Below are 25,978 nucleotides of genomic sequence, written 5' to 3'. Positions count from 1 at the left end.
CTCTCACACTGCTATCTTGATGGTGGGGGACTCCTTTTGTTGCTGCACCTTGGGGCCGGATAACCATGTTGAGTGGATAATTGACGATGCGTGGCGGGAGAAAGACGCACGTTCTCGGGCGCCATTCTCATAGGTTTGGGAGGGAAGCAATCGGATCATTTGTAATTAAAAACTCCGGCGTAAATACCGTTCCTCCCTCGCCGCACTGTACAAAAAGTTTGTAATATAACATAAAATATCACGAAAATTTCGGTCAAAATAAAGAAATGGTTCTATTAAATTAAAATACAGACAAGCTTACCGGTTAAAAACAGGCCTGTTGTTATTCGTCAAGAACACACGTTTTTGGTAAATAAACATACTAAAGATACTTGTATTATCGGTCGTTTTTTTTTAAACACTACAAAACGCCCCGTCTTCGGTAAGAAAACAGAGCTTCTATTATTCTCACATCCCATACACTTCTTTTGAATAAACAGGGTAAAACAAAGTCAGATTACTTTAAAAATACAAAACTTTCCTCATTCCTGAAATACGGATTACCATTAAATCGGTGAACGAAGTCATAGCTGAAATAAATTATTTTGCGAAGGAAATGTGTGTTCGCAATCCGAATACATGGTATATAGTAGTATCTGGCTCGAATGAAATGCGAACAGCAGAGTACGTGGACTTCGATACATGTTGCGCGTCCTCGAGGCCACTGTAAACCAATAGAACTGCGGGTTGGAGAGTAGCGAGCTGCGAAGGTGTGCGTCTTGGTCCTTACGAGCCACACCAGGAAGCTCGCCGCTTGCAGCAGGAGCCGGATCTGGATATTTTGGTATAGGGCGTTTCGCTGCGTTCCTGGTGCACGGACTTTTCGGTGCACGGTCAATCACTATCGCGGGTTTTTTTTTGTCTTGTTTTTTTCTTCTTTAAGAGTAATAAGCACTTTTTTTAGCTCGAAATTATTTTTTTTTGCGTTTTACAATTTTGTAGACTTGGTCATCCATTAACGGTCATTTACTGATGTACGACCTAAGTGACCTTCTTGGGCGCAGCACCATCCTCCTGCGGATGGACTTTAGACGTTGGACGTTATGGTTCGTTTGCCGATGCCTCTTTTCCGACGTACGCACTATAGACGTCTTGTTTCTACGTTGGTTCGATACAAGCGTTCTCGTCGTCTTCTTTAAAGATCTGATCCCTGACTATTACGACAGGTTTCCGCAGACTCAACTCGTTGGCTTCCAGGTCGATGACGGCGCCTTATTCGCACAAGAATCCATTCCGAGTATAACGTCTCTCGCACAGTCTCGTATAACGACGAACTTCATCGGGCAAGTCTCGCCATGAATCTTGACTCGAGCAGTGCATCTTCCCACTTGCGTGATAAGATGTCCCCCGGCGGTCCGTATCTGTGGGCCGTCCCACGGCGTCGTCACTTTTCGAAGTCGTTGGGAGAGCCTTCTACTCAAGACGGAGTAGTCTGCTCCGGCGTCGACGAGAGCCGACGCGTCGTGGCCGTCGATAACTGCGTTTAGGTTATTCTTTACCGTGGCAGGAGCGGTCGTTTGGGTCTCTGGTAGCGCTCGAGTGGGGGCCCCCGACGTCCGTTGAGGATCTTGGCGTCGGTCGTCTTCGGCAACTCCACCTCCAGGGGTTGCCGCGCCTAGTTTCCCCGGCGAGGAGCGAGGGGTGGCAGGCTTTCACGACGGGGTCGGTACATCGGTGAAGCTGGACGTCGTGGCGATGGCGACCGGAACTCTCGGCGGGACACAGGCACGGGGGACTGACGTCGTCGCAGGTACTCGACGATCTCCCGAGGACGTACACCATAACGGGGGTGTGGGTCGTTCGGGTGGAAACCGCGCAGCCCGAGTCGTTGGTATGGGCATCGGCGGCAGATGTGGTCGGCTTCACCTCAGTGACAGCAGATAGGTCGTCGATCCGCTGTCGGATCGACGACCCATCTGCTATGGGTCGTCGGAAGTACGTTGGTGAGTCTCGCCGTAGCGCCACCGAGTAATGTTGAGCAGCTGGCGGCGGTCGTTGGGCCATTGCGGAGTAGGTCAGCGTCGGCTCTTCGGGTGCGTCCGCGGTGATGGGAGCTTGTGGCTGGAAGGCTCGCTGAACCTCTTCTCGGACGACCTCGGAGATGGAGATTGAGGCCGGACGCTCAGCAGTCGGCAAAAGCTTCTTAAGCTCCTCCCGGACGACGTCGCGGATGATGTCGCGAAGGCCGGGGATATTAGGGCTGATGCCATAGCCCGATGCAGGTGCAGCAGCGACACTTGAGTGTCGATGGTAGTGGCTGGCTCTTGCGAGGAGGGCACGTTCCATGTTCGTGGCCTCCGTTACGAAATCTTCGGCGATGTTTACTTGAGTACGCGCTATTTTAGGCCACATTTGATCTGAATACGAATGTGCGTATCAGTTAGAGTGAACAATTTCGATCACTCCTTTTTAGGGGCGATCCTCCTTAAGGTCTAGCCTTGTCCATCCGTCCGGCGTCCGTGCTCACATTGATTGCACTGCCTCCGGGATCGGCCCACTTAAAAAAAAAAAAGAAACGTACGCCCGCACGTGGCAGACGTCTTAACCACTAGGCTACACTCCAACGTTGCATGTAGCCGCTCAACGCCTATACAGGAGAGGGCGCTGCGGTCAAATGCATATATAATCACGTTAAACTTTACATGCATTGGCTCAACGTTTATAGACGAGAGGGCGCTGCGGTCAAATGCTCAAATGCGAATATAACCACGTTCCATAACACACATTCTCTTTCTGACATGGACCGTTGACTTAAGCGGTGGAGATGCGTTCCCACGCCTTCTAGCGGATCCAAGTTGATCCGCTAGAAGAACCACTGGCTCTGCATTTCACCGACATAAAGCAGTAATAATGAAGTCGAAACGCAACCCGGAACTCAGCACTATCTATGAGCAATAAAAAAAAATTAGCACCTATGAACAATAAAATCAGTATCATCAGCACCATCAGAGCTTCGCCCCAATCAACGTCATTCACCAAGTGGAGATGCGGCCTCTTTTTTTTTTTCATGATTTTTCGCCTGCATCACGGAGCTTATTGTAAACAATGATGGTTAGGAAAACAACCGTTGTGACTGCCGCTCACTGTTTCTATAAAAGGTAGAATGACAGGGCTTGTCCTCAGCTTTCGTGATATTTAAAAAAATAATATTGTTGTTAGCTCAGTCGTGTAGAGCATATATATTGGGAAACATATTTTGTAAACTACATTTTACGATATATATGGCGACGAGGAGCCAATTTTCCATTGTAATTCCTTAGTTCAAGAGCCTAGCTCGATTTAACTTTTATTACTGCGATGGAAAGTTGTACCAATCACGGGTGTTACATGCGACCTACAACACGTCGTGACAGCCTTTCAATTCAGCCTTCATGTAAAATACCTGTAAGATAAACAGATGGATAGTGATTCGAATAAACACGACGTTGTCTAGGTCAGTCTAGATTTTTTTTTTTTTTTTTACTACTCGCCCAAACTCAGTAAGGCAATTTCTTAGTTTTGGCACCTGAAAATAAAAGTGGACTCTACGAACGTTGGAAATCTATATTTACCTAGTTACCCGCTATGCCCTATAGTAACTCTATACCGGTTCGAACCGGTTCGAATCGGTTAATCTTTGCTCCCTGGAACTGAACCGGAACTGAATCAAGAGCCGTGAACCCCAACCCGAACTGAAACGATAAGAATTCCGGTTCAAGACTCTGCTTTCAGATTCTTGCTTCGAGGATTTCTTGGTAGGAACAAAGGGCGCAGTTAGAAAGAAGGGGGGAAACATAGTAACGGTTGCAAGTAATATGATTACTTGCAACCGTTACGTTTTCTTTACGCGTTTTCTTTAACACTCAAAAAAAAAAAATGCGGGGAGCAAGTCGTCTGCTTCAAGCACAGCAGTTGTGGTGACGTCACAACGACGTCGAGCTCTGATTGGCTTTGATTGAAAGGATAGTGGGTAGACAGCACTGCTAGACGCCTTGAGGTCTATTCACTATTTTGTTTTCAATCAGCCAATACGAGTTCGGCGTTCTGAAATCATCGCAACCCCTGCAATGAAGGAGACGTCTTGTTCTACGCATAGACAGAAAAGGCTACCTTGGTGAAAAGGACACGATCGGATGTCCTTGAACATGTTCTATAACGTTCATATTGGAGAGGTTGCGGGCAAAATAATAGTTATAAAGTCAGCAAAGCAACTGGCTTTAACTAGCCAGTTTGGCCCATTCAAATAAGTAACTTGGCTTGCTCAACTGAAAAATACTGCAATGGTTCGAAATCAAGACTTAAGAAAATCTGGTGCGCTGCGCGCACCATATTTACGTAAGTCTCGGCATAACTTAACTGAAACACATTTTATGTCTTTTTGCTATAAGAACTAATTGATATCGGTAGTTTTCTACTCCTTTTATTTCCAAGGATGCAAAACAAAACACAATGGCGGTTTTGTTTGTATAATGTTTGCATACATACGGCTGTTCCCTCACCAACCGACATGCAGTTGAGAAGCATGCATGTGAAATCTAGGAATATGGCACGTATTCCTCTGTCAGTGAGCTATTACAAGTTATCGGATTGTAAACTCTAAATACTGGCTGTTCACAGGCCAGCATGAAAGCAAGAATGCAGTTGGGGGAAACCTGTTTCCATGCAATATCTTGAAACCATCTTTCAATGCCATCTTCTACGTCGGAGTTTACGTCATCTTCTTGGCTTTCTGTTGCAGTACAGTTTTCATAAATTCCATATTCCCTTTCACTTTCCTTCTTCAGTTCCAATTCTTTTTTTAGAATCTGATTCTCCATGTCATTCACTATTCTTTTCAACTCTGTTTTTCTTAGCCACAAGTCGCATCCTATAAAACGATTAGATGTCAATTAATTGCGAACATTCCCTAGGCAGTTTTAGGCGAATGTGAAATTACTCAAACGAGAGAAAACAAGTAGCTGTGAACGAAAACTAAAATCAGTGACAGCGAAGATGAGCGGGTGGAAGTTAACCATGTAAAATAAATATGTGCATTCAGTGCTTGTTCTGTGTTTTTTTGCTTGTTGCTGCTGTTTTGTTTTCGGTAATCATGCCGTAACACTAATGGTTACTAAGGGCAAAATAAAATTAAATAAGCAAAGTGTATTTTCTATGTTTTTAAACCCCAGACTCCAGTCGTTTCACCACATGGCTAAAAAAAAACTAATATTTTTAATGAGTTTTAATTTGGTAACTTGAAACAAAGGGGCGAGAGTAGGTATTATATAAATGTATTTCATAATTAGAGTTCATTTTACTAAATTTTGATACAGCATTTTATCACTATCCTTGTTATACTTTCTGGAAATATTGTACAGGGTGTTTGATTTTAATTTGAACAGATAGATCTAAAACAAAGAAACAAACTAGAAAGATACTCTAACGCGGCTTGTGAAGATGTGTTATACAACCAGTGGGTCATAATATCCTGAGCTAATCGTCACGGTAATTCAGATAATTAACTGGAAGTCGTCAATTAGCATTTTAATTAGTAAAATAAAACGTGTGGATCTCATTTGAAACTTGCTGAGCGTCATCAAAAGACCACAAAATATTTAATTTTACAACTTAAAGGGGCCCTGCAATGATTTTTAAGTGGTTTTTAATTTGCACCGAACGTGAGCTCAGTGAACGTAGCAACTTAGTGAACCTTTTTTTTTTCTCGAAATTCGCTTTATTTGAAAAGGTATGGGCATATTAAGATTACAAAAACAAGCAACGAATAACCTCCTTCATGATGTCCTCGGTCCTCTCCCCCTCCCCCCCCCCCCCCCCCCTTTTTTTTTTCCCGCGCTGGAGGATTCCCCTTGCCCGCAGACCGCGTTGACTCGGGTGACTAAATAATGTGGGGAGGGAGAGGAAGAACGGTTAAAGGAGGTGAGGGCGAGACGAGAGAGCTGCCCGGGAACGGGGAGAACTAGGATATAAAAACGAGTTGAGTCTGGGACGCTCACGTAGGGGAATCGGTGGCCGAGTGGGCTAACGCGTCTCAGCTCGGAGCGTGGAGCGAAAGCTTGCGCTGGGAACCTCCTGGGTTCAATTCCCCACCGCCCCCGCCCGTTTCGATCTGGATCAGTTTCGTACCGGCACGCGTTCGTGTGATCACTACTGCGCAATGCACGTTAAAAACCTCAGCTTAGCGACTGTAATGCATTGTCAAAATTTCTCATCTTTAGCTAAGCGACCGGTCACCGGTTGGGGCATAGAAGAATCAAGGTTGTATAAACATGAAAAGCGAGGCAATTTTCTGAACGCTCACGTGACTTCTTCGCCTGCGCTGCGTCTCAACAGACACTCATCGTAAGCGTCCGGAGTGCGCTAATGAAGCCTCTCAGCTCCAACTCGACGGCTCTCAAGTTCCGGGCAAGTCCGGGCGGGTCTCCTGTGCTCTTGCGAGAAGACAAATTTGTACTTTCGCTTCTTGCAAAATGTGCCGCCGCCGTCGTGCGTCGTCTGCTAGGATCCACGGGCATGGCTTCCAACATCCCGAAGCGAGCGCGCTTCAGAATCATACTCTTCCACCACTTGGTGGCGCGTATGTGGACGGGTCATTTTTTAGTTCCGTACTTTATAAACTGCATTTGTTTCTTTTCTAATCTGAAATACTGAACAAAAACTAATTCCATTAAAAATTAAACGGTTCGCGCCACTGATATTTTGTATTTCGACGAAAAAACAAGCTATTAGCGGCTCTGACCAGTCATTAGGCAGGAACTGGACAGGTCACAGGACCGACAACGTCACGATGTCGTCACATGCCGCGCGCGCTCGGTACCACGGGGCGCCCGCCCCCATAGGTGGAAAAGGCTTCCGTGTCGTCCGGTTAAAATATGACTCACTGATATTTAATTACGCTCCCCGTTCCCGCTGGGTTGCCTGAACCACAAAAGATGTGGAAACCGCAAAAAAGGTAGACACTTAGATAGGATTGCAGGCCCCTTTAATGCAGGGGGGAGGCTCGGAGATGCGCTAAAGGTACCATTCGTGCAAAAGGCGCTAGGCCGGCGGTCGAAAAACGTGAATGATCATCTTCGGCGGTTTAAAAATATAAATCATCCGCTAAGCCCAGCAAAAAACTTTACTAAATGCAGGTTTCTCGACCGTTGGGAAGCTACAATGGCCGAGGGTATTCTCTCCGAAAATTACATGGGAACTTTATTACCGATGCTCGGCCTCTTCACATTTATGTGTTTGTTGGCACAAGCGATGTACAAGGCATATATTATTTTTTTTTTATTTACTGGGGCCATTTTTTATTCTTAATGATATGCCGGTACTTTTAGGAGGCCTTCCTGGCTTCCTAATTGCCAAGCAGATATAAGAGCCTCACTGGCGCTTACGTTCAAATTAAGTTGCAATAAAATTGATAATGTATTAGAGACCACACACGATACCAGCAGCATAAGATAATTCAAGGCAATTCTGAAGAGTTACTTTTTACGCTCACAATAAAACTTAAACGCATTCTGATCGTGCAAGATGCTGGACAATGTTTGAGGCACTCGTTTTTGGTGAAAGCAAGACTTACGAACAGTACCCGTATTTTCGTTCGATGCATCTAAGATTACCAAAAGGTATAGCGCACGGCATTTGTAAGCTGAGCACACAGCACGTCCACTGTTTCTTATATATATAGTAAGCGTGTGTGCCACTAGCCAAATAGAAGTATCGCAAAATAAATATACCGATCGGCCTGAGCTGCCTATAAATACATCTTAGTACTCCTCACAGCTTGTTTTATTTCAGGTTCCTGTGTATAGGCTACCTTGGTTTGACATTTTCTTCTTCAGTTATAAAGATAAAGGCAGTTCTACCACTACCATTCCAATTAAGAGAAAACAAGATAATGTGACATCCATCTAGCTGTAGATTTAATGACCTCACCTCCCAAGGTTGCGGGACTTCTCAGAATGTAACATTCCGGCTGGTTGTATACTACATACATGTCAACATATTGAGGACCTTCCGGAACGGGAAACAATTTGTCTAGAACTTTGTTGGGTAAATCATCATGGTCTTCCGCACCCAGCAGCCGCTCTACAGCCTTCACTGCGTAAAAAAAAGCATTTTCGCAATGCAAATTGTATATACCATCAACAAAAACAGGCTACACGTTCGTTGGGTATGAAACTTACCTCTATCAGGAAAGGGAGTACTTCTGGAATAGCAAATGTAGTTATCATTCTCAGCGTACGTGTAGCTTCCGGGAGGAACTGGAGTAGCGTCTGGGAGTTTTCCTGGTTTTGAAATACACACACTGTTTATCGCACTTTTAAAATATCTTATGCGGTTAGGCAAAAGAAATATTTCCAAGCAGCACATAAATACTGACCTGACAGGAAAGAAATATTGGTTGATGGCGGCACCAATAAAGGCTAAAAATAACAGGTGCAACTAGGTGTATATCTGGCCACTTTAATTGAAAACTGTGTACTATACTAGGTACCCGATTCAAACTCGCATTCAATATCGTTATCTGCCCCACGTTTGTGCCGACCTAATATTGCGAGCACTCTTTTGTCGCGTAGAAGTCCATGATCGGTTAAGTTTCTCACTGTGATGCCACATGTGTTTTCTAAGCTTGTAAAAGTATAGATTTTTATTATTTATTACATTGTGAATTTATTTTTTGAAATATCACGCAGGTGAAGGTGTCTCCTTCTCTCATGGTAACCGAAGCCTCAGTTTCTTAGAGTTGACCAGGCAGTCCCAGTAGACCATGTCTTGCACGGGGATTAATGGCAGAGCTGGCCAAATTACTGATATTTTGTAATTAAATTACATTACTAATTACTTTGCTGAAAATTGCTGAAATGTAATTAAATTACATTACAAATTACCACAGCCAGAAAGTAATTAATTACCATTACAAATTACTTTTAAAAGTAATGACATTACTTTCGCATTACTTTTGTATACTTTTAAATATAAAGGAGCTATTGGTAACTTCCTTTTACAGATAACTTTATTTACATTATTTACACAGTTCATGGCACACAGTTAGAACTCTGTTGCATGTTAACCGATGGACAGAGGAACGCACGCGACTGATCCGTTTCCCACCCCAACCCGGACAACTATTTTTGGAGATGACTGAGGACCCTACGCGGGTTATCTCTGGGAGGGGCGAGAACAATTGTCATTGTTCGCAAAATCGCGTCGAGGGCCGTTCCACCAGGGGCCTTAGTTCGACCTACCTCTCCTCCTTCGTTTCCCGAGAATGTCGAGCAGAAAAGCTCGAATGGAAGGCACTTACCAGCCCTATTTCTCACAGTGGAAGATAACACAGAGAGGGTACGCAGTATGCATCAGAAAAAGTAAGCGGAAACTTTCAAGAGGGGCCAGAAAATGTCGAATGCAAAACCGTAAAACATAGGTAGAGAATCGCGCTGAGCGGGTTTTCACAGTTCAAGAGAGTGGCAGAAAATGTCTAGCTGATAGCGGGCGCGAGAGTCGCACCAGCCCCCCCCCCCCCCCCCCCCCCCCATTAGCATCAGCAAAAAACAAATCAGTCGTTAGTTGTTTATACAGCAGGAGTTTAGTCTGCCAGAACATGGCGACATTGTTACCCACTGTAGATGAGCAATTTAGCCAGTGCGGTACAACCGCTAGCCTGGGGTCTTTAACTTGCACCATGCAGTAGTGATACACGACCGCACGCCGGTACGATGCTCATCCAGATCGAAACGGGCAGGGGTGGGGTTCTAACCCAGGATTCCTGGGTTCTGCAGCGCGAGCTTTCGCTCCACGTGCATCGAGCTGGGTGTGCGCTTTAGCCCACTCGGCCACCGATCCCCCAGCATCAGCAACATAGCGGCGGCCAAAGAGCGTTTTTTGGAAAGGTGCAGAGGAAAAAGAAAAAGTAAAATAAAAAGAAAAGCGCTCTTGTGTATTGTGGACACAAAAAATATGCCTGGTGCGAAAAAGTAATTAAGTAATTTAATTACAATTACCGTCGCTGGAGTAATTCATTACATTACTAAATTACCTGCTACAAAAAGTAATGAATTACATTACTAATTACTGGAACAAGTAATTAAATTACTGTAATTTCATTACAGTAATTGCATTACTGCCAGCTCTGGTTAATGGGTAGTCGGTTAGCTCTACCAGAAATTTCTAATGCCCAAATATTGCAAACTCGTAGCTAATTTAGTTCAATGTAGCCTACACAATCCGACAAGGAATAAATGTGTGCACCGTAGTGGGGCAATATATTTAGTAATGGTCAGTCAAAGCAATCCGCTCTCAATATTTACTCATATTGGTTTATTCTGTTGAATATTGTTAGTAATTGAAATATATATACATTTTATTTTTGATCCAATAGTTACTCAACATGGTGCTTCACCTTGGTTAAATTGTAAGAATATAGCATACAAATATCCAGTAACTTCCGCAGATTTATTTAGGTAAAACGCCACATTTAAAACGTAAAATATTCTCGTCTCGTGAAAGGATATCCACGTTTTATATCTCAAATAAAAATAGAAAATATTTCTTAGTGTTGATTGGCTGCAGTCTCAACTTGAGTGTGAATGAACTATACACTGAGGCTGCAGCCAATGTTACAGGCACGACAGCTCGAGGTTGCTGCCTTAAAGCGTTCCTCCACAAAGCGAGTACTCGCGCTAGAAATGCACCCTTCGAAGTCGGGAGTGCGGGCTAGCTCGCACTTGTAGCTTTGGCTGGAGTCTCAGCTTAATGGAGCGCAGAGTATAACAGCTGTCGCTACAGAAATTCTTCTTAAGGCCGGTTCACACAGCACAGGTTTTTTTTTTTTAATTTTTTTTACGTTACGTCTGAGCGACCGAAACATTGGTTTCCCGAATGTAGCCGTGTGAAACTATTTTGTTGAATTGGCTTACACGCTTAATATCGTCACGGATTAAGGCGACGAGACGGTGAATGATTAACTAAAAATGAAGGTTTAAAAGGCATAATTGTGCCAGAAACAGAGGGAAGAACAAACGCGAAAAAATTAGCAGCGGACGACGGTGCGTCGGCGTGACAGCTGGCTATGCCGAAAGTGAATAAGAAGTATTCACTGGCGGCCATATCTGTCTGCGCGGCTGCTGAGCGCGTGCTGACGGCGAGCTTCCGCAGTCCTTTGGGAGCGTGCATTTAGCACCATCAAGGATGCCAGTCTTAGCAGGCTACTAATGTGAGCTCGTTCTGGGCATACGCTCTAAACATCGCCCTCAAATACGGCGTCCAGTGAATACCTCCTATAGGTGCATGAATCGGTAATACCGCGCTTGGATCCTCATCTACCACATTCATAATCGGAAATATTTAACCTAGAATGTTCAAAATTTTGCTAGGGTGAGACTGACTAGGCAAAGTCATTCTGTCATTCTTACCTTCTACACTAGAGGTAAGAATAAACACGAAACTTCTAGATGCATGAAGAAGCGTATCTCCTCGGTCATGCACGCGGCATTACTCCCTTATTTAAAAGTGCATCGCACCAATGCAGCCCTAAGTAAATTGACACAAGGCTAAAGCAGCAATCAGTAAACTGCGGGGTCGTCTGAACCATATATAGTCCTATCGAGTGTATAGTCATATATACATAGTCCTTAGTCCTATCGAGTGTAAAAGGGCTTGAGTCGAACGACGTGGACGTAGAGCACATCGGATCGTGGTCGGCATCGTGGTAATGCTTGCATTCAGTCGGGCACCAATTTATAGTTGAGCTTCCAGAGGCGACGTAGTATTTTTTATGGTCCAAAGCACCGTTTAAACAGTTCCTCGCTGAGGCTGCGGTGACAAATGAGTGTCCACACCCACACGTGGTCCCCGGGCAAGAAATGAACGTCATGACGACGAAGGTTGTAACCGCCAGCGTTGCACGTTGCTGGTCTTGAATGCGGAGTCAGGCAAGCTGGCGGACTTCTTTGGCCCGTTGCGCAACCAGCTGGGCGTCGTTGCTCCTATTGTCAGCTGGCTCGTAGGGCAGCATCGCGTCGAGCATCGTCCTCTCCCTACCCTCCAACCATGTACCAGCTGGAAAGGTGTAAATCCAGTAGTCTCTTGAACCGCAGTGTTATAGGCGAACGCGACGTAGGGAAACACCTCGTCGCACGTCTTGTGCTCTACGTCGACGTATACGTAGACGCAAAACCGACATGATCTTTATTTATACATGAAGATCTTGACGACGATTCTTTTGCTAAGTCGCTCCGTCACCCGCTAGTCTGCGGGTGGTACGCCGTAGTGCGACGATGGCTGGCGTGAACGAGATGAAGAATTTCTTGCGTCAGTTGCGCCATAAACAACGGCCAGCGATCTGTAATTAGCACCTCTAGAGTGCCGTGCCTGAGGACGATGCGCTGCATGAGAAACATAGCGACTTCAACCGCAGCTACCGACGGAGGAGCCTTGGTCTCGGCGTACCGCGTCAGATAATCGATGGCAAGGATTATCCAGCGGTTCCCCAGAGTTGATCGCGGAAAGGGACCAAGCAAATTCACTCCCATTTGCTGGAATGGCGTAGGCGGGGGAGCGATTGGCTGCAGGAGTCCTGCTGACGTTTTCGGTGGTTTCTTCCGTCGTTGACACACGTAGAATGATTGGGTATAAAGGTGAACGGACTTCGGCAGCTTAGGCCAGTTGTACCCCTCTCGGATCCTGGCGAGTGTCCGGGTGTAACCAAGGTGTATACCGTTGGCTCATCGTGTCAGGCTTGAAAGATCTTTTCCCGAAGGCCTCTAGGGACCACCAAAAACCATGCCTTCTTGCTGTCGCCGAAGTTCTCTTTGTAAAGTACATTCCGTCGGATGGCGAAAGACGAGCTCACAAAAAGACTCGGGGCACCGTAGTATAGCGACCTTCCAAATGCTGGATGACTGCGCGCAGCTCAGGATCATCCCGTTGAAGTTCTGAAATGCTATCGGCGTTTACTGCGCCTGGAAAAACTTTGTCCTCGTCGTCGTCGTTACTGTGCTCGAATGTCAACTCGACGGGGGCCCTCAAAACACAATCAGAGTAACTGTGCTTACGGCCAGACTTGTTGAGCACAGCCATGTCGAATTCTTGCAGTCGTTGACTCCACCGCGCAAGGCGTCCCGATAGATCATTTAGGATTGGAAGCTAGCTATCGCGAGAGTGAATCAGTACTACGCTCGGCTTCTGGTCTTTACCACCCTCGTAATTTCAAATATCCGACCTAGAATGTTCGGAAGTTAGCTTGGGCGAGACTGACTAGGCAAGGCCATTCTGTCCTCCTTCTCTTTTACGCTCGGGGTAAGAATCAACACGAAACTTCTAGATGCACGGAGAAGGGCTTCTTTTCGGTCATGCACGAGGCACAATTATGAAGCACGTATGCCCCAGCGACTCATGGCGTAAGCAGACGTAAACGTCTGTAGCATAACATAACGTAAGAAAAGGAGACTGTGTGACCCAACCTTAATTTTAATGATTTAGAAAATAAATGAAGTTACATACCTTTCAAATTTGCCCGTACAACGTTTTCAAGGAGGTAGTCCGGTTGCTTGAGAGCTCTCACTTGAATCGTGACACTCTTGCTGAAATGAAATCAATTCATTAACATTTTGTTTTTATGGGAGCTTTAGTATGCATTCAGCCGATTAAATAAGTGTGATTTTTTGACAAAAATAAACCCTGGAGAAAGGGAACAAGGGGGACAAAAGACAAATACAAATCTCCAAACGCAGCCAAGTGACTGGTGCGTGACCGAAAAAAATCCGCCTGATCCGGGTATCGAACCCGGGACCTCTCCATTTCCAATGGAGCGCTCTACCAACGGAGCTGACCTGCAGGGGTCAGACGTCAGTAGAGCAAACAGGTTTTATCAGCTACCACCAGTCTACCACCAACATAGGTGAAAGGGTTGCATTATAAGGTTATTGTTATAATGCAATTAAATACAAAGGTGCAAGCAAGCCGTTCTCTTGTTTTTTTCGCACGAATATTGCTTTTTCTTTTTCTTAGCAGAACGAGGACACCTTGCTTCGTTCCCTAGCCGTGCGTCGCTCTTTCTCCCCCTGTGCCTCTTTGGCACGTCGCGCGCTGCCATTTACTCAGCACGTCGCCGCTCTTGCCTAGCTATTTCCTCCTCATGCGTACTGCTCTTTTCTCTTCGGAAACATTGTAAAGACTGCCACACATCCAGTGGACGCCACCACCCTCAACCCTTGCATGCGCGCCATAAGAACAGAAGAAGATTGGCGGATGACTTCCGCGCAATCCGCGCATGCGTGCGATAAGTAGAGGGGAGCGGCACATTTCCGCGCATGCAGCAGACTTTCAACGTGTCCCCAGGAATTTTAATGGATGACGGGAACAAATGCTACCGCATTTAAAAATGTCTCTCTTACATCACGTATTAACTAGTTGGCTGTATAAATTTGATGATATATAGATGACCGAACACAGATATATTTCTGCTTAAATAGGTTTGCAATGTTTGACTCGCCGTCTGACCTTCATTAATTGTGATTTCGTTGAGCATTCTAACGTAAATGCACTGGGAGAAAACAATTTTCATCGCTGGCAAAACTGATTGTGCACGAAGTCAGCCGTTTTAGTGACCATTAAGAAAGAAGAAGCATAACAACGTCCGGTATTTCTAAGCGTTTTAAATAAAAAAAAAGAGTTTTTCTTTTTTTAATTTTATAATTGTTCTTGAGGTCAGCAACATTTTTAATGCTATTTCATCAGTATTTTTTATGCTAAACAAAGCGCCGGTGCTGTGGGTCTTGAGTTTGTTTTATGTTTCTACTGCTATACTGGACAAAAGTTACATGTTTGAGTGTAAATTTAATGTGTAGCTTCTTCGACTTTTGTGCTTTAATTAATATTGAACTGCCTCAACCTAAACGGCCACTGAAAAGGAACAAACTATTTTTTAAGCAGTCTAATTGGGACACGCGTGTCGAAAAATAAATTTTACGTGATACTGTTTTAGAGCAGTATTGAAGGAGCAAGATATATTTTAGTTGCGTCTGAATTATGCCCGCAACGTCCATGACGTCACGTGATGGCCGCAGCCTTTCATTGCCTCAGCTTCTCTCCTCAACGCGCCCGAAATGCCGAGAAAAAACAAGTGGAAAGTAGGTGACTATACCGACATGTTTGCGTCTCACGCAGTTTCATTTCATTTCATTTCATTTATTGTTCTCTCAGGGCCAGGGCTCGTGGTGCTTTCCTTTTTTTTCATTTTCTTGAACTGCCGGTCACCAATGCTATTCTGGTTCAATCCTGGAGTAATAGTATGCGTTTTGGGGGAGGGTTTGGGAAACCGACTGCTGTTGGGGCGTACTTAGACGCCCATGTCACAGTCGATCAGTCCTACAAGCCCTTGCTGCCTTCGTCAAACAGGTCTTGTGTCCTGTTTGAAACCATTCTGTGCAGATAATCAGGAATCAAGAATAAGTTTTATTAGGTGTCCAGGAACGACCATGCGGTCTTAGTACTGGCACACCGAAACTTACGCACTACAATAAAAGTTTAAAAAAAAAAGCTAGAGCATTCAGTAAAATACATGACACATATCTAGGGTGTGTACTTTCCGGTGTTTATTTGTGAGAAAAATCGGCGGATGTTTTTCGGTGTTTATTTATTTTCGAAACACCGGTGTATTTCGGTGGAACGTCTCACGACGAGGCTAAAATCGGTGATTATCGGTGGAAAAAAAATGCGATCGATCACAGACAGAGAGTTCCAATTTTATTCACATATTTCATACACTTCTTCTCGAGGAAGCATATATTTCTCACACTTGGTTATTATAGTAGATGCAAGCATACTTCGAGAGGCTTGCATCCGTCATGGCAGCACGTTCCTTGCGGTTCACAACCCACAATTTTGAAAACGCACGCTCCACATTTGCGCTGGACACAGGAAATCCCAAAATGTCCAGCGAGGCTTGGGACAGTAGTGACCAGTCAGGTAAATGAAGTTTCCAAAATAACACTGGATCAACGATGCTAGTCACAGCATACTGGCGGTCACAAAGAAAGTCTGATTCTAGGTCACTCAGCTAGCTCTCGTCTCGGAGGACCAGCCGATAAATACTTTCATAAGGCACAAATCCCTCTGGTAGCTCCACGTTTATGCACGGATTAACAATTGGCACGCGCAACCACAACGACGATTCATCCATGCAATTTGTAGCGTAGTCATCCTGAGCTTTCCAGTTACTTCCCATCCTGGTGGCCTTCTACTTCGCGTGACGACGAAGGGAAGCAAGTCTCAGGTTGAGAAAACCCGCAGACGCGGGACGGACGCGCCTTCTCAAACACGCCTGCAATTGTTTTTACAGAACGGACCTTTTATATACAGCGAAAAAACCCCACGCAAACAAAACCTTTTTTTCGTTTCCCCAAAAGACCATGGAAACTAAACAAATAACAAGGAACGCATCTCAGTTCTGAAAGGTCAGTAGCCCCATACGACACGGATGTTGGCAGTGTCTTCCAGGAACTACAGCAACCTCTGAACACATGGCTTGCACCGACATTACTTGGCCAGACACAATGGGGAAAGGGCACGTGAGAGCGTACACTCCACTGCGTTAATTTTTCCATAAAAGGGAGCCATGGGAGACACAATGGGGGAAAGGCGTGTGAGAATTTAGCTTCCACTGCGTTAGCTAGACGCTTTTGACCCCCAGAAAGGAGGGCGGACTGACGCCACGTGCAAGCCATGTATAGACACTGGAAGAGTGCAGGATCCACGAGATAACACGTTTGACGAAACTCTACGGGGAAAGGGTTTCGCTCGACGCTAGGTCGGAAACGTGAAACGACCGGTGTTTTTCGGTTTTAACCAGGGCGAAAATATCCAACCACCGGTGTTTTTCGGTTTTAAGCGATTTCGTATTTTCGTCACCGACGGATGTTTATCGGTGTTTTTCGGTTAAAGCCGGAAAATACACACCCTATACATATCTCGCATGCTGACAAAAAGAACGACGCACGTAGTAAACAAACATTAAAAAAAAGAAGCGGGCCCAGATCTGACCCCTGAGGTACCCCAGACGTGGCCAAGTACGTAAAGGAATACGCGCCGTTCGTACGAGCAACAGATGTTCTATTAGTCAGATATTTCTGAAACCGGTCGGGTAGCCCTGCACAGACACCAATACCACAAAGTTTTGATAAAATAATGCCATGGTCAACCACATCAAAGGCCTTACTCAGATCAATGTAGACTACGTCAAGCTGGCCTCTGTGGCACACAGCTTTGGATGCAATGGACATAAATAAAATAAAATTTGTTGTTGTCGAGCGTCCTGGTACAAATCCATGTTGGTTGGGGCTTAATACATTTTTTTTAAACTAAAGGACAACGTTTTGTGGACTAACAATTCGAAAAGCTTCGAAAATGTACACAGCAGAGAAACTGGCCTGTAGTTTGACGCAGTGGTACTACTTCCAGACTTGAAGACTGGGACAACGACTGACTTCCTCCACATGTCAGGAAACACTCCTGCTCTTAGGAAGTAGTTGAAACTATCATAAAAGGTGAGTGTGAAAATTTCGTGAAATGCTTTTACAGGTGTTGCTGGAATACCGTCGTGACCTGAGGACATGGAAGGCCTCAGTTTTCTTATGCATTCCTGAACCATTCCCTGATCTACAGGCAGGGAGGAAATTGACCCGTTCACACCAGGCGATTGCGGCTGTTAGTACCCACTCCCATTGTGTTTATGTACAAAACTGAAATGGCGCGCGAATATATCGCATACGCTGGATGTGGTCACATTCTCCTCGTTCAGCACAATATCAGGATGTGTCAATTTTCCGCCTCGAAAACGAACGTGTCGGAGAGTTTTTTTTTTTATTTTTCCTCAAGTCGGACTACACTGACTCCCCATATATGTTATTACCATTCCTCTGATGTTGCTTGCAGAGGCGTCTATATTGAATGAACTCAGACTCCCACCTGAGACTACCAGTCTTTTTAGAGAAGCTTCTTTTTCGGGTACTTTTTTTCTTTTCTTAGTTGCCGTGCTTTCTACTACTACATTTTTTACGCGCGTGGGTGATTTATATTTTTTTTTTGCTTAGCAATGTGTTTTTTTGCATTTGTGTTTTTTTTTTAGGTGCTATTATTTTTTGCGTCACCGTAATTATTTAGTACTCTGTATTAAATTCGGGGGCGAAAGGGGGGAAATTTTAGTCTTATACTTTGTGATTTGTAAGGTTAGAAGGTTTTACCTAGCATTTCTACAAACTTTTTTTTTTTTTAGTTTTTTTTTTTTTAGGGTGACATCTTACAAGCCCATCGCTGGCTTTGATGCGCCTGTAAACATAACCATCCTTAATAGTCCTGATGCGTCAAAATTATTATTATTATATTATTACTTTGATAAGTGAATCACTTACTATTTTATTTTTTCCGTATCGTAGAATGTTATTGTAAAATTTGCAGTTTTGTTCATTTTGTTTGTAATATTTCCTGTCAGGGAGACACATCTATAGCCATAGATGGGAGCTTCGGTGCGAAACATCAAAAAATACGTATCATTCGATGTTTCTTCTAGGACCTGAAATTCAAGAAAACAAAACATTTCTTATTTTACGCAACATTTATTAGTTCGTAATTGTTCCTTGTAAGCCATCCTGGTTGATGGGCGTAAAAAACCCAACTCCCAATAGTACAAGACGATGCACGGTATGGCGAACTAAATGGGGCACTGTCTTGAATGTAAGCATTCGTATCCTATCAACAGTAACAATGGACTCACGGCATGATAATGGTGTTCGTCTATAATGTGTGCCCTCGATGTACGCCTATATAATCAATGTATAAACAAATCGAAACCTAATAGTACTAACATTGGTTTCAACATGGTCCTAAATGTGCATGTTCCATTATATGACTTGTGAGAGCGTATTTATGTGGCCCTGCCAGCATAATTATATGATATACAGAAACCTAATACCTCTAAACTACGCAGATAATTTTAAACATATTCACCTGACGCATAAGAAGATGTGACTTTTTTGTAGTACCATAAAGTTTAACACAAAAAAAAAAACATTTGCGTTTGGCCGTCACATGCTAGTATGAAACGAGTCTCTAGAGCTTGTTGGATCATGCTTAATTACTTCTAGTCTTGATAGTTGTGTTTTTAGTGAAAATTCAGTAAAGTATTTTATACATACTCGGGTGATAAGGAAGGTTACTTGATTTCGTGGTCGAAAAGATCATCTGCTAATGACTCCGGCTCTCGGCGCCGTATGCTCGTTCGTTGGCGGCAGCTGGCGTCGCGACCGCTTGCGCCATCTCTTGTCTCCCCTGCCAAACGGCGCCGTATTGTTTGAAGACCGGTGGCTTTGCTGCGTTTCCATAGGAGTTAAGCCTTTTTTCTTTTTTACTATTTCCTCAGGTAAATTCGCCCTTCGCAAATTTTATAAAAAAAATGTACCACCTGTAGGCAACGCTGCACAAACTCGTAGCGCGATTGGCTAAGTAACCGATTTTCTCGATCGATTTGAAGATCCTGGCCGCTTTTTGAGGCGCCTTGTAAGTATCCAAAATAAAGCGTTGATGAACGCGCGTGCAAGATTCCATTTGTCTTAGGCTTTTGCTTTAGAACAGTTACTGCAGCAGACGCTGGTACGTGCGGCGCGTGTGTGCGGTGCGGTGCGAGGGTGCGGTGAGAGCGTAGAGTTTTTGGTCACGCACACAAAAAATTCACGGAACCCTAGCCATAAACAGCTTCGCTGTAAAACCGCGCGGGCACTCTCAGGGTGGGCACACTTTCGCAGCATTAAAGCTTGGCGCCTCTTGCACGAGAGGCTGATCTCACAGCAAGTTTAATTACGCCACTGCAGCCGGCAAGCATCCAGGGAGCTGTAGTTTTTCTGCACGCACAACAGCGCCCTCTGAGGTCTGCATGCGTGACGGCGTCACGCATGCGTGGAACGCTCTTAGTGCGATTGGTCTATGGTAACGAGCTCCCATTCTATCTATATCTAATAGTTGCTGAATTTGTGGTCTTCGTTGACACTCAGCACGTGTCTCATTAGAACCATAGCTCTATCTTGAATAAAAAATAAAGGTAATGGAGTTAGTTAACCAACTGATTAACCCGGACGATTATCGACCTATATTATGTCCCTCTGACCGTATAACTCACATGGACAGACCGCAGGAGTACAGCTTTCGTGTGTTTTTTAAAAGGAAGATGTAAACCTTAAAGAAACAGCCTGTATTTCGTCCCCCACCCCCCCTTATCTTAATCACATACCTGCCATGCGTCTTGTAGAGACCCAAGTTCAGCGTAGTTGAAGGTAGGGTTGTTTTCCGGGTTTTTTATGGTCATTTTTCTCGTCCAGTGAAAATCCGGCGTCCATTTCTCGTACTGCGGCCAGGCCTCAACCGCGGCGACAACTGCTAACAACAATGCGTACTGGAGACCCATTGCAACGGGTGCTGTCCACATTCACTTCTGTTTCGAGATCGACTGAACACGGCCTAAGTGGAAAAAGGAGTGCCTATTTTTTGTTTGTTATTATTTTAAAACACAGCTGCACCGAATCAGAGTAGGCGTGCGTGACGAAACTTCGTTAAAGAGACCATGAAGGCAATTTAATCTTTTTTAAAAAAAATAAGGTGTTTTCGGAAGCATTGGGGTCCTGGCATGCCACAAGATTATTTCTAGAACGTCGTGACTCTTATTTCTGTACCTGCAAATAAATTTGCGAAACCGAAACAAACATTCAGATTTCTTCCCTTTTTCGACCTGGAAAGAGAAGTGACGTCAGGGATCACTGTCGGCATCGGTAGGATTTAGTGCACACTCAGTGTGGTTCCCGTGGTTCGCTCCAGTGCACGGCGGTCTGTGAAGAAAACCTGGAAGAAATGGACGACAACGCCTCCCTCGCAAACGAGTTTGAGCTCCCATTCAGCGACCTCACGCCGACTGAACGGGAGATGCTGCTAAGGACGCATAACTCTGGATTGGCGACCGATGCGGCAATGCTGCGCATTGCTGCATCGGCCGGCAGTTTATGCAAACTGACGTCGCCCGACTGACCGCACGTCTTTAGCTGACCTTTCGCGCAACCTACTACTGCACATAAACGCGGCATGATTGGTGAGACACCAGTTCGCAAAGCGAACACGAGACGACGCACGAAACCAAAACCAAAAGTCCGCCGCCCCCGGCGCTCGTACCTCTTTTTCTTTTTTTTTGTCCATGGTTGTTCAATGCTTGTTACGCGCCCGAGGTAGCAGTGCGGGATGCGTTCAACCAGTGACAAACGGAGGGATCGCTTCAGATTATGTTTTTGCACACGGTATGAAACCTATTAATTCCCAACTACAACTTCAAAAGATTATCCAACGTTCAAATAAAACATTTTCATCACATCTCACCACCGAAATCGAAACCAAGAGCACGTCTATCGTTTGAACCAATCGCCAGACGAGGTGCCCGTTGTCGTCACGCTTCGGCGCACTTCAGTTCACCTTTCTGCCGCCGCCTCGGTGGGGTCTCAGGCATCGTTCCCGGCGCTATTATTACCGCGCCTGTTTGCTGGATTGGTGCGGCACCCAAACTTCTGTTCGGGCTAGAACTTGGTAAACAGTATCTGAGACGTGCCTGCCATCCATTTCAATCGTCGAATAAAACTTCAAAACTGCCTTCATGGTCCCTTTAAAGTGGCACTCAAATGGATTCTGTGAGTGTTTATTTATGGTAATAACGCAATCTAAGGGCTCTAAGAATCCTAAGAAAACCAGAAATGGGTGGCGTTTTCTATATTAAAAATATAATCAAAGATCATGATACGTCTCGGAGCAGACACCAGGGTGCGCCGTACGTCAGATGGCGGTTTCAAACAATAACTGCTGTATTACGTCTCCCTCGCCCCGGGATTCGGAGTCCTTGTAAAAATATATTGCACATCACCCCAAAAAGAGCAATAATAGTAAGGTTCAGAATCTTTACGCCATTAACTAGTTTCATTGGTAAAATCTTATAAAACTAACAGAATGTTCAGTTGGGCTGGTTGGTGTCGTTACCTAGTTCACTTTGTCCCTGTCCTTCGGGGCTTCTATCCAGTCTTGTAGAGGTACGGGAAACCCATCAAAAGAGAACGTAGAAATCGTGTATTGCTGTTGCTGTGAGTTTACTAAGACGTTTTGCAATTCGGACCTGGTCACTTTTATTGACTAAAGCCCAACCAATGTACTTGTCGCTTTGGTTTCTGCAAGCGCGGCTGACACAAACGTCTGAACCAGCCTTTGAGCGACAGAAACGACCAAGTCGCAGTTCGTCGTAAACGGCGTGAATGTAAATTCACTATTGCACTTATAACAAAAAATAACAGCCACTGCGGATGGGCGTATTCTTGTCACAGATAAAAACAAATTACCCACTTTTTATCGCAAAATAACCTGCTTTGCCGCGAGGCGTTTATTAGCAAAAACAACACAACGGTATATGATGTGGTCGAATATCCCGTGTCCCAAATACAGGCCAGGCTCTTTAAATCGACCGCAAAACTCGGTTTCTTAATTAAGCTATCGCGTTCTGATATTTTACAGCGTTGGCAACACGTGGTGTATTTTTTTTTCTTATAAAATTTGCAAAGAGCGAACTTACCTGAGGAAAACGTAAAAAAAAAAAAAATGTTCAACTCCGGTCTTCAAACCATAGGGCGCCCAATGTTTTGAAGACTGGTGGCTTCGCTGCGTTTTCATAGGATTTAAGTATTTTCTTTTCTTTTTACTTTTTCCTCGATTGAGTTCGCTCTTTGCGAATTTTATACAAATAAATGCACCACCTGGAGCCAACGCTGTACAAAATCGGAACGCGATAGCTTAATTAAGAAACCGAGTTTTGCGCTCGATTTGAAGAGACTGGCCGCTATTTGGGGAGACACGCGGTATATGCATCACCGACGCCTTCATAAACGCAGGGCGTATTGTCGCTCCGCAAACGATGAGATTTCGGCATTCGCTGATAAGAACGCCGAAGGACGAATCACGAAGGCTGTATTTCAAAATTTACTCGGTCCAACTCCAGGGGCCCTAAACTCGTCAAATACAAAATTGTAGACGAAAGTTCACGGTGCGCGCCGATTGGACGTTGGCGAAAAAAGCGCCAAGTCATCGGCGTTACGGGCCAATCGGCGCTTTCCGTCAACTTCGGCCCGATTATTGTGTTTGAGGAGTTTAGAGGCACAGAGCAGAGATTTCGTGCCGTGGCGTCTTAAAACTTACCTACTCGCGCTTACTCGCTGACGTCAGGAGTCGCTTTCCAGAAACGGGTTGTTCAACCCGCAATAATTACTCACACTACCTTTCTCCGACGTCACGTTATCTGTTCGCCGCGTGCTCGTCGTCTGTTTTCTGTGCTCACAACCGTCCATGTTCGTCTGCGTTGTTGGCATTGGTGGCCGACGTTCGACATGACAAATAATGAGGAACAGTCATTTGTGTGTGCTTATTGCGATTTACTATTGTCAAGGCACGAATCGACTGTGCACAACATGAAGACCGTGCACCTTCCGCAGGAGGGTATACTTGTTGCCATTATCAGAGTGCAAACGTATAAACAAGAGCTTCTGCGTATCCTCGTCCTCGGCGTTGGCGGGAACGCCGTATTTTTTCCTTTAAGGCTGAAAATATTCGAACTCAGTAGATGATGTGGAAGCTTGTAAAGCAATAAAGGCTTGGAATATTTCATGTATCTAATCAGTCAACAGCCCTAACCCATCTCCCTCCCCAAGAAATTCCCTATTGCGGTGACGAAGTTCTTTCCGTGGTTTTGTAATCATATTTGCGTCAAAGCGAACGCAAGTGACATATCGCCGTTGAGAAGACCCCCTGCGCTGTATACCGCTACACCGTGTGGAAGCGGATTCCGAATTTCCGCAAAACGTAATCGCTGCGAATTACGCTGCGTTGATCGTATACGTTTAGGGCACTGCCTAAACAAACCGCGATCGCGCTGATTAATAAAAACGAATTTTTGATGTCTAACTGAAAGAAGTAAGTAATTTTGATCTCAATATACAGCCCATAAGGATGGTGAGCAAATGAAGCCGGTGGAGCCACCTCAAAACGCAACGCGTCGTTACTGTCGAAGAAAAACTTAGCAGCGGTTACTATTATCTTCTCTTCGAGCGCTTCCTCCATGACCAAAAGAGATCGTCTGCCATTTGCGTAAGCCGCTGCTATGTTTTCTTTTTCCCGTAGCCCAAGACGAACCACATCCGCGTAGTATCAAGGTGATAATCCAGGCCGTTCGGAAAAGCGAGTCGCGGATCGTTTACTTCCGATGTCACGTGGTATTACCCGCTAACGTAGGAGACAGGTTACTCTGGTAAGATTTGGAACATAGCCGAAGCAAGAACAGCCAGTTCATGCGTAGTGACTCTAGTGTAGATCTTAGCAGATATACAATAATTATAAAATGGTTGTTACAACCATAACAAAGACAAAACGAAGAAGAGTAGCCTCCTCAGTTTAATTATATTTTCAAAACTCAAAACCAGTCGGAGGTTTCAGAGTACATTTACCTGTGGCTACGGATGACCGATCGGTTCAGCTCGAGTGGGCGTATTTGCTATGTTGCACCGAACGCTGTTCCTAAAATATTCTATACAAACAAACATTAAAGTACCTTCCATTTAACACCCAATTAGTATTATTGTTACGGAGGGGCGTTTCCTGTTAGGATCAGGTTTCTTGCTTCGTGATTCGTTCTTCGGCGGTCTTACCAAATGGATGCAGGCATCTGATGGGTTGAGGAGCGATAATGAGATGCGGGGCTCGCCACGCCCTGGATTTCTTGAACAACGTTAGAATAATAACACTCTATTTAGAACTCTAGTATAGAATCCTACTCTACGAAAGTGGACAGGGCTGAAAAGAAATATGCTAGGTGCGTATTTGAAACGTAAGAAAGGGCATGCGGGAGTTACCTAGTTCAAAGAGGTGATATCCTACTACTGTCAAAAATAATAATAAATCGTTGAAGAAAATAATGATGTCCATTAAACCAGTATATTTGCTAATTGCATACAATTTTCCCAAAAAACTACTCAACAAGGCGACTACACAATCGTTTTTTCATATACCTATATAGATTTTGTAATGACCGCCATAAATTTTCATTGTCTTACGGACGGTGGATCGGGCTTCCTGGTACAACAGCTAAGCCGAAGTAAAAAAGATATTTGTCGCGCTTTCCGCTAAAATTATTTATGGAAATTATTTTCTCAGTTTAGTTTAGTTGTTTCTCCTTCTCATCGTTCCATCTGATTACTCTTATTATGCTGTTACATAAAACATATTAGAGTGTGCTTGTGACATTCAAAGTATCGCGAAAACAACAAAAAATGATAAATAAAAAGTAAGAATAAAGTACAACCCAGCAGCAGTCTGGTACACAGGCGCTCAATAATAATGGTAATAGTAATAATTAATATTATTTTGGCTCTTTATAGCCGCGACACCACAGTTTGTGGAAATTATGGGCTAAATTGTGGAAATTTGTGAAAAAGCTTGAGGAAAAAAATCAGTATAGAATTCCTTTAATTATCGCCTTTCCTTGTTTAAAAGATTGGGCTGCCTGCACCATTTGATATGATGACATTTCACCGACGTTCACTGGTACTTCAGGGGCCCTAATCTGGACACTTGGCGAAAAAGTCGGCGAAAACTCCGGAGGCCATGATTGGCCGGCGCTTGACCTTGACGCCGACCAATCACGGCCACCGGATTTCTCGCCGTCTTTTTCGCAAAGTGTCCAGATTCGGGTGGCTGGTATCTCTTGAATCATAATGGACGCCCGACGTATCCGCTGTACACGAACAAGAAATTGAGCAGTCCTGTGTTAAGCTCTAGTGCAGTCAGAGCGGTAGCGGCGACAAGTCACGGCGAAGTCGTAGGGCATCGGCGTCGCCTTCACGCACCGTGGGTTGCG

At 44.7% G+C, this 25,978-nt stretch overlaps 1 protein-coding gene across 1 annotated transcript; it reads right to left on the bottom strand.

Moving 5' to 3' along the window:
• Positions 1-4,553: 4,553 nt before the first annotated feature.
• LOC115328442 lies at positions 4,554-20,482 on the bottom strand. Its single transcript, XM_029989653.2, has 6 exons — positions 20,288-20,482; positions 18,417-18,577; positions 13,510-13,589; positions 8,193-8,294; positions 7,942-8,106; positions 4,554-4,885 (listed from the first exon to the last, which is right to left on the bottom strand). Exons 1-6 carry the CDS (start codon positions 20,480-20,482, stop codon positions 4,554-4,556), a joined length of 1,035 nt encoding a protein of 344 aa, XP_029845513.2.
• Between the last annotated feature and the right edge of the window lie 5,496 nt (positions 20,483-25,978).

Source organism: Ixodes scapularis, unplaced genomic scaffold, assembly GCF_016920785.2.
Source record: "Ixodes scapularis isolate PalLabHiFi unplaced genomic scaffold, ASM1692078v2 PGA_scaffold5__190_contigs__length_132052651, whole genome shotgun sequence".
In the NCBI taxonomy this organism is placed as follows: Eukaryota; Metazoa; Arthropoda; class Arachnida; order Ixodida; family Ixodidae; genus Ixodes; species Ixodes scapularis.
The sequence above is the reverse complement of the archived record's forward strand: the minus strand, read 5'-3'. Positions and strand labels throughout refer to the sequence as shown.